Source organism: Gouania willdenowi, chromosome 14 (genome assembly GCF_900634775.1).
Source record: "Gouania willdenowi chromosome 14, fGouWil2.1, whole genome shotgun sequence".
Taxonomy (NCBI): Eukaryota; Metazoa; Chordata; class Actinopteri; order Blenniiformes; family Gobiesocidae; genus Gouania; species Gouania willdenowi.
The window spans coordinates 4,030,573-4,040,662 of NC_041057.1; the positions used below are offsets into that span (position 1 = coordinate 4,030,573).

A 10,090-nucleotide genomic window follows, 5' to 3' on the forward strand; every position below is an offset into this window, starting at 1 on the left:
CAAAGTCACCACAAACTAACACTACTATTGCCTACTAAAATACTATATTTTCTTAAAATATATTTAAACAGTATTATTTTATGCTGTAGAGGCCATTATTATATCACACTTCTGACAATAGCAGACATTAATTAGCTACATTTTACAAAGGATACTATTTACTGACTATTGAAGTAATCACATAAAAGTGCATAGTATTTACAAAAAAAATTAAATAAATTCCACTTTAAATTACAGTCATTGTTTTCAAGTTTGAACCACTGATCTAGACTGGAACTGCCTAATTCCAGCCCAGTGAGTGGCGGTAATGCTCCTTGGAAAACTGCCATAAAACACACAAAAAAAAGAAGGAGAAGGAGAAGAATAATAAGAAGAAGCTTGGGTCGCGTGGTTCCTAATTCCTCCAGCAGGTGGCAGCAGCGCAGCAACAAGAGCGCTAGCTTTAGCTCATCCTGGATGAAGAAGAAGAAAAGGCGGAAGCATTAACTCCTGTAAGTCTGTCACACAATCTCAGTCAGAGAGTTTACAAACCTGCATCATGGAGTCCGTGTTCCACACCGGTGTGAAGAAGGCGGCTCTCCGTGCGCTCTACCCCGTTTTGCTGCTCCTCAGCTCGGTCACAGCTGTGGAGGAAGCCTCGCAGCCTGGAATAAACTCACAGTGCCACAACTACGCAGGAGGACACGTCTATCCCGGGGAGGCTTTCCGCGTTGCGGGGTCCGACCACTCTCTGCACCTCAGCAAAGCCAAGAGTGAGTGTTTAACATCTGCTTCATCATCTGTGTTTGTGAACCTCACACATCTAAACTCAAATTCATCCCTGCATTTTGTGTCCAGACCTGTCCACTACATTATCATCAGACATTATGTATGTTATTAAGTCATTGATGCTCAACATGTGGCTTTTTGTCTTAATTTTTATTATTATTCCCCCAGAAAACCTTAAAAGGAGGAAACTTTTTAACCCCTTTTTATTACCTATTTTCTTTGGTATTTTTGCAACTTCCTTTGTCCCATCTTTTTCAAAAAGTTCTGACATATTTCTCAGACTTTAGCTTACCTTTGCCAACCAATACCCCTTTCTAACTATTTTAGTCCATTTTTGCAAGTTCATTTTGACACTTTTATCCAATCTTTGTCCTTTCTTGAATTTTTTTGGCCACTTTTCATCCCTAGTGAGCCAACTTTTGCCTCATAAATACCACTTGTTTCCTTTTTGTTCCACATTTTTGCCCTTTTTCACTGTTGTTTGCCACAGTTTGCTCATTAAAGTTACCCTTTGCCATTAAATACTACCTGGTTTTTCTTTATTTGCCCATTTTTTTTGGCCACTCTTGACTGTTTTTGGCCCATTTTAGTCACTTTACACTCTTTTCTTGCCACTTATGGACCACTGCAGTCAGTCCACCACTGCCTGCAGCAAAGCTTCTGTCTCAGGCTCTGTTTTGGTTAATTTAGCTCCTTTTGAATAATAATAATAATGCACTATTTAATTCCTTTAAACCTTAGTGAGATTGCATTATAAACGTGTCTGTTTTTAGGACACGTCATTATGTGGGCAGCATTAGGTTAAACGCCCCTCCCCCCACTGGTCATGGCACACTGACAGAACCAACAGACTGGTTCAATACACTGACTGTGGTTCAACAGGATAGCCAAGGTTTCATGAAGCACCATTAGAGACAATCTAATGATGACTCACACTTTATTTACAAAACTCATATTTCAGGCTTTACATCCACTTTTAACTCTGCTTTCACCAGTTGCTCATCCAAAAAAATCTAAATCTATTTTTGCACATTAGCCTTAACTCTGAATAAATGACAGGTGGTTATTATTATTAATAATGTAGATATTTTATCAAAGTTTCTCTGCTCGCGTGAGTGTGATGAGAATCATTACACCTTTATTGATTAAGCTGTGATGGAAGTATATGGATAATTTGTGATGCCATGTTTTAGGGCAGAATTGAGGCAACTTATTTCACAGTGGGACCATAAAAATGTGATTTTTCAGATTTTTCCAAGGGCCACATCATCAACATTCATGTCAGCATTTAGAATAATGACCAATCTGACCATTAATAATTTTGGTGTAATTTATGGTTTGGTTTCATTTTTTTTGTAATTTTTTTTTTCCTCATTTTGAACTTTCTGTTGTCGTTTTGTGTGTTTTTGAAGTCATTTAGTGTATTTATTTTCCTCACATTTTGTTTGTATTTTGTTGTTATGAGCCATTTTGTGTATTATTTTTGTTGTCAGTTTGTGATTTGAGACATTTTTGTGTTTTTGTTTTGTAATTTTATAATTTTTCTCTCATTTGGTGTTTTTTTTTGTTGTTGCTGTTGTGAGTAATTTTGTGTGTTTATGTTGTCTAGTGTATAGTTCTGTAATTTTGTTTGTGTTTTAAACTAATTTTGTGCATTTAAATGATAAATGGACACCAGGGGCCGCTCAAAGTTAGCGCAAGGGCCGCATGTGGCCCCGGGCCGCCAGTTGCCCATGTCTGTTTTAGGGTCATTCCAACAAATGGCCCACGCACTTTGGTCTAAAAAAAACTACCAATTATTTTGTGATTATTCATTTGACACACTGTACATTTTTAGTTTGATCTGATGAATACTTTCTGAGATATGGACAATTTAGAATAGAGGTACAGTATGTGTCGATTTTTCATTCGTCCTTATATATTTTCAATATTGGCAAGTGGTGAAATAACTAGGGAATGTAACGATTCACTCAACTCCCGATACGATTCGATTCACAATACTGGGTTCACGATATGATTCTCTCACAATTTATTTTACAAAATAGGACTGTAGACAAATGATTGAAAAATATTCCTTTATTTTTTTGGGGGGGGGAAAACTAGAAAATACTTTACTATTTTCCTTTTAATTTTCATTGTCAAAATAATCCCTTGTTAAACTATTCAAAACAATGCAATTTAACTAAAAATAAATCTTGAATGAAATAAATAAAGGAATAATACAAATGAAGAAGCCTATTCATTTAAATTCTGTTTCTATAGTAAACAATACAAAACTGCATAATTGTTCTTTTTCTTTTTAAAAGTGCAACTAAAAATGTATTTTGTGCCCAATTAGACTTTAAAAAAAAAAAACAGTCTGCACTGTATTTACGTCAGATATTTGTTTGGACCAGCAGAGGACGCTGGTAACCCAGTGGTCGGTTGGCATGCAGCTATTCTGTGCAGTGAAGAAGAGATGCTACGTGCTAGCAGACAGAGCTAATAGAAAAACGTGCCTTTTACAGATATTCACGTAATAATACAGATATTCTTTCGGTGCTAAAGGGGTAAGGAATCATTTATGAACATGTTTAAGAGTAGAAGGCGGCCAGAAAGAAAGTAGTAGCAGATTCTGCCCGTCGCCTCAGCATTTGGACAAGAGAAGGATAAATATATAGCGCCCTCTGCTGTTTAAAAAAGTGCTGCGATTGAATTTTCAGAAAATCCATATGGATCGTGATACCTATGAATTGATTTTTAACTGCCTCACGATTAATCGTTACATCCCTAGAAATAACCCAAAGTTGGGGTCCAAAATAAAAATGAAGAACCTGCATAAAGAAAAATAGTTTTATATCCCAAGAAAGAGTCATCATAATACTATAAATTACAACAGAGACCTGACTTTTTTCTTACATTCCCACATGCAGTGGGAATGTAAGAAATTGCCAGATCCTTGCAAATTCAAGGATCTGGCATGTTCACCAGATATGATGTATAGCAGATATGTTTGTATATTCTGATAAAGTAGGTGGAGCTCTATTACTATACCACATTACAGTTTCCCATGTGATGTAGTTCTTGAGATATTAGAAGCTGAAAATGGAAGAAAAATAAGAATACATAAATCAACACACACCTCCCTCACTAACTTGGCCATATTTCAAAAAGTATTGATCCAATCAAACAAAAAATTGTACAGTGTGCCTATTAAATAATTATGGATTAATTGGCAAAAAATTTAGAATTTTTGGAAACTGAAGTGTGTAGGATGTCCTGAATGACCCTATGTCGTATCCGTTGAAGCTGCACTTTGCAACACATGTCCATTAAATTACATCTTTTATAACTTTTGTATATTTTAATGCTAAATAAATTCAACAGCCCATCACCAATGGACCAAAACAATATTAGTCATTATTTCATATGGCTGCTAGTTTGTGTAGCAGAATCAAAAAAACCACTGATTTATTTCTCGTTTACCGCAATTTTATTAATTGCTGCTGCTGTCAGGTTTCTCTTTTGTATATTATTGTATTATTTTTGTCTATATTCTATTTATATTACTGGTGTTTTTCTATTTTTTTATTATTTCATACTATTATTCTTTACTCTATTCATACTTTAAGGGCTAAACGGGGAGAACTTGGGGGCGTTATTTCATTATGTACATGTTCATGTACGTGTGTGCTGTGTGCTGTAGTCTCCAAAGCTGCTCCACAGTGGGAAGGAACGGCCGTCATCAACGGAGAATTCAAAGAGCTGAAGTTATCGGACTACAAAGGCAAATATCTGGTTTTCTTCTTCTATCCTCTGGACTTGTAAGTTTGGACTGAGTGTTTTAATGCCATCTGTGTTTATTGTGTTTTAATATAAGTTTGGCTCTTTCAGCACGTTCGTCTGCCCCACTGAGATCATCGCGTTCAGCGACCGTGTGCACGAGTTTCAAGCCATTAACACGGAGGTGGTGGCCTGCTCCGTGGATTCACAGTTCACACATTTGGCCTGGTAAGATACGCATTTCTCTGTCACACCTGATACTAAAGAGGACATATGTAGGGATCGACTGATATGGGTCTTTTAGGGCCGATGCCGATTTTTTTTTCCATCAGCTTTAGCCGATGCCTGATACAGACTGCCCATTTTTTTCAGCTGATACTACTTTTGCTCCCTCAGTTTACATCATAAAAATTACACAATGATGATAACAAATGGTATGTCTCAATTAAAAAAAAAAGAACATTTATTGAAATGAACAGAGGTGAGGTAGAACGACACCAAGTAAAACATATTTAACAAATAATAAAAACACGTGATGTAGAACGAGAACAAGTAAAAAATGTGAGAGAGTGAGACATCTCATGAAATATTATGACAGATAACTGTTCGTCCTTGTCCTGAAAATAGCTTTGACAAAAGTTGGCCTGACTGAAGATATATTTTATTAACAGGATTATTGAGTATAAATATATATAATTATAATAATCACAACCTAAGAACATAAATTAGCAGAGGAAAATAACGTGATGTCAGATACGCATTAAGCAACAAACTTAAATTTTCTGTTCTAAGTTACATCAACATTAACAAGAATAAATATTCAAACCAGTATTAAACTGCTTCTCAACGTTATAAACTAATAAAGTCACCTGAACCTCAATAAAACAAAATAAAAAACAAAACAAATTTATTTTCAAGAAGTATAATAACCCTGACACACACTCACTCACTTCATTGAATAACTTACATTTGTTATTGTTTGTTTATGGTTTTGTGGCAATAAATTTGATTGAAAGCGGTTCTCATACTGCAATGTTCGCTCCTACTTCATTGTTCAAAGTTTTTGGTGTACTGTATGTCTGTTTTGGAACCACTGAATGAGACTCAATGGTTCTTTCTCTTCTCTTTGACAGGATCAACACTGCCAGAAAACAGGGAGGACTTGGACCAATGAAAATCCCTTTGTTGTCGGACCTCACTCACCAGATTTCTAAAGACTATGGAGTCTACCTGGAGGACCAGGGACACACGTTGAGGTTTAGCGTTGCATTCATTTGCTCCATTTCTGTTCTCGTATGTTTTCACGTGATGTGATTTCAGAGAGTTCACTTTCATGATTTTTATCAGTTTATATTTCACATAATTACAGCAAGTTCATTTTGTCTTCTTTTTTTAATAATATGTTAAGATTTCATTTATTCAGTCAACTTTTTTCCAGGAGATTTACATTGATTTCCTGACATGTTTGCCAACTGTCGGTCTTCCTCAGAGGCGTCTGCTGATCGCTTTGATGTGTTCTTATGAGTTCTTTATACAGAAAATATATGAATAATGTAATGATTCACAAATTTAAGAAAATAATTAATAATATACATAACATGTCAGGAGATCAAAGTCCATTTCCCACTGTTTGTGTCTTCCAGGGGTCTTTTCATCATTGATGGTAAAGGGATCCTCAGACAGATCACCATGAACGATCTCCCTGTTGGAAGGTCTGTAGATGAGACTCTACGCCTGGTTCAGGCCTTTCAGTACACGGACAAACACGGAGAAGGTAAAAAAAAAAACCAACATGGCAGGATTTCTAAGCTGAGGAGCAGAGAAATACTTAGAAATCTTTTAGATATTTCAGTTGTTTTCTGTCAAAAGTTGAATTATGATCTGTATTTTGTTTCTTGTTTTTTTAGTGTGTCCAGCAGGATGGAAACCAGGCAGTGACACAGTAAGTGAACGCACCATTTTAGAGCTCAGTTAAATGTGGTCAGTCATTTTTAAATGGAGGTTTTTGGCTCAAATAAAAAATGTAAGGATTGCATAATTTGTCCAGCAGTTTTTGTTCTTGAATATTTGCTTTCCAATAAATAAGGTCTGTAATTAGTGTTTTTTTGTGTATTTCTCTGACATTTTATGTTTTCCAAGTCATTTTAGAGTTTTTTGTGTCGTTTGTAGATTCTTGTATAATATGTTATTTTGAGTCATTTTCTTTACATTCATAATAGTTTTGTGTGTTTTTACACTCATGTTTTGTTGCATTATGTTTTCTGACTTATTTAGGTGTTTCTTTATCTATTTTTCTCACATTTTGTATGTTTTTGGAGCCATTTTAGTGTTTTTTGTGTATTTTTCAGACATTTACCGCTAGTATGCTTTTAGTCATTTCATTTTTGCGTTTTTTGTGTCCGTTTGTGTATTCTTGTATAATGTAAGTAATTTGGAGCCATTTTCTTTACTGTTATCATAGTTTTGTGTGTTATTCCACTTTGATGCAATCTGTTATGTTTTTGGAGCCATTTTAGTGTTTTTTGAGTCATTTTGTGTATTTCTCTGACATTTTGTATGTTTTTGGAGACATTTCAGTGTTTTTTTGTGTCAGTATATTCTTGTATAATGTGGAGTCATTTTCTTTACTTTTATCATAGTTTTGTGTGTTATTCCACTCTTATTGTTGCAATATTGTGTTTTCTGAGTCATTTTGGTGTTTTTTGTTGTTTTATGTATTTTTTTAATATTTTATATGTTTTTTAAATCATTTGACATGTTTATGTAGGTATCTTGTGGGTTTTTAAAAAATATTTTGTGTATTTTGTTGTTTTGTATTGTTCTAGTGTCAGTTTTCTGCATTGTTGACATTTTGTTTATTTTCCTGTCATATTCTATGTCTTTGTATTTATTTTGTGCTTTTACTTTGTGATGGCTCAATATGTGCTGTTATTTAGGTTGGGATAATCTCTACAGTACTATATATGTCTTCTCATTGCATTATTATATGTTTCTTTATCCACAGATCATTCCAGACCCTTCAGGCAAACTGAAGTATTTTGATAAACTCAACTGACCTTCCCTCATCGTGTCCTAGTTGAAAAAAGAAAAAAAAAAAACATCACTTCCTGTTCATTGTTCAAATAAAGAATCTTTTTCTTAAAGAGATATTTCTTTTATTTCCCAAACGTCTGACGGTCAGTGTGGCACATTTCTAGAACATTTATTTTCTAAATGTAAACTCAGCTTACAGAAGCTGAGTTTACAGGTTTCAAAGAGCAACTTATCTGGGCTGTTAAAAATGTACATAAATGTTTACAAGTGTAAATTCAAATTATGGTAAAGGGTGGGACGATATATCGTGTGTTACAAATACTGCGATATTGAAACTTCACAAGATGAATCCTCGAAAATATGTTTTAGGTGTAATGACCTCCTACCAACCAGAGACCATTGCATAAAGTGTAATTATTTTCTTTAAAACTGTCCTTGTGCCAAAAATAATAATACATTAAATTCCATTCTGCTATCAATTAATGACACAGTCAAGGCTGTAATATTTTCATTACAAATGTTTTATTTTGGCCCTCATTCATTTTGGGAAATACTGCATATTTAGTGTTTTTCCGACTGAAAAAACGAGAGGTTCCCGTGATAAAAAGTCCATACAAACACAAAAATGGTTTGAAAATTATAATACATTGTATATCTATGGATGGATCTGAAGTAGTTGAAAATATCTGATGCAGTGGAAGTAAAAAAAAAAAAAAAAAAAGTAATTCATAAATTTCATTTTCATGAGACGAACCGTTAATAGTACACGGACTGCCATAAAATATGCCAACCAGATGTAGATGCGTTTCGCTCATGCATTGAAACGATCAGGCCCACGAAAGAATTGGGCACTGAAGTGCTAATGCTAATTAATGTCAATGCTCTGCTAATTTTAACACTAATGCTGTTGCTTGGCTAATGCCATTGTTAGCTTTGTCACCGAATCCTTTCAAAATGCACGCAGCGCGTCTCCATCTTGTCGGCCTATTTTATGGCCATTTGTGTACTATTTAAATGGTTGAAACTCTGTTATTTTAAAATAATTAGAAATGTATATTTTGAGTGAATTCCTATTTATTTTGGTTTATATCTTGTTTTCTGTTTGGTTTTGAATTGTCAATGTTGTGTATTGTGTTTTTATCCTTTTTTTTTTTTTTTAAATTAACAATTATAAACACCACAAAACAGTCACATATTATATGTGTACTATTAAAATATTTAACGTCGTATGGTCGGTTTGCATTTAAACATCACGTCCCAGGAGCGCTGTCGTAAAGATTGCGAGTGAAGGAAGTGACGTAGTCTACGCGCATGTGTTGAAAGGATCCGAAAAGATTGGGCACTGACGGGTAGTTAATGTTAATGCTACAGTAATGCTAATGCTAGGCTAATGACATTGTTTGGCTAATGCTAACTTTGTGCTAATGCTCAAGTAAATCCAACTACAGACTCTCCAAACCACGCCCATTGTAACAAGTATATCCAGCTACAGCTGAAGCAACGCCCCCTACAAACCACGCCTACACAAGCAATTTTTCAATGCGTTAAAAAACGTCCACATGTGCCACGCAAGCGATTGTGTGACGGTGGCCGATAAAGCAAATTTTCAATGTAACCTGGAATTTAGCCAGAAAGTGGAGGCAGTAGCGGTTAGGCTCAGGGTTAGGCTCAGGGTTAGGCTCAGGGTTAGGCTGAGGGTTAGGCTCAGGGTTGTCGTGTATTCTATTCTTTGGAGGAATACACACAAGAGTCGAACCATGTGTCATCACTTTGATATTTTTACACTGCCTCACACGTCACCCGCCTGCGACCCAACACGTGATTCAACACACACTCCATTGGCTGATCCCAACAGCAGCTCAAGGTAACGTTCAATATCAACAACTGTAAAACAATTACAGCACAAGGGTTAGGCTCTGGTTTAGGCTCTGGTTTAGGCTCTGGGTTAGGCTCTGGTTTAGGCTCTGGTTTAGGCTCAGTATTGCAAAGTTCCAAATTTGCCAGAACAGTGGAGGCGGTAGCGGTTGAGGTAAGTGGAAATGGGGCGTATTTTGTAGCAGCTAGACCCTCCTCCTAATGCTTGGTTACTGCTATTGCAAAATATACAAAATATTGTATATTTTGTATACAAAATATTCATATTTTGTATACAAAATATTCATAAATATTAACAGAAAAGGAACCAACAATACAATCACAACATATTGTGAAAGGGACTTGATAATAATAAATACTATAACTGTTTTATCCCTAATGCTAATCGATATGTATAAACAATTTTTAAAAAATTAAAAAAAAAAAAAAACATGTAATAACATTAACTGATAACTGACATTTATGAAGCAGACATATTGTTTCAAGTATTACTATTATATGATTATTTTTTTCACATTAGATACATGTAACTGGACATTTATATTCAACACTTTTCAGCTAATTTTAGGGCCATCTGCTAACCTTGATTTTAATATAATCATTACAGATCATGACCACACCCTTAGATATTTTTTATACTTCTTCACGTGAT

The 10,090-nt window shown here is 35.0% G+C and overlaps 1 protein-coding gene across 1 annotated transcript; it reads left to right on the plus strand.

Annotated features, from left to right (window-relative positions):
- Window positions 1–438: 438 nt before the first annotated feature.
- On the plus strand, window positions 439–7,615 carry prdx4 (peroxiredoxin 4). The gene is made up of 7 exons (XM_028467037.1): window positions 439–752; window positions 4,454–4,571; window positions 4,642–4,758; window positions 5,664–5,786; window positions 6,174–6,304; window positions 6,438–6,472; window positions 7,535–7,615. The coding sequence occupies exons 1-7, from the start codon at window positions 539–541 to the stop codon at window positions 7,583–7,585; spliced, it is 789 nt and encodes a 262-aa protein (XP_028322838.1). The 5' UTR covers window positions 439–538; the 3' UTR covers window positions 7,586–7,615.
- The last annotated feature ends 2,475 nt before the right edge of the window (window positions 7,616–10,090 follow it).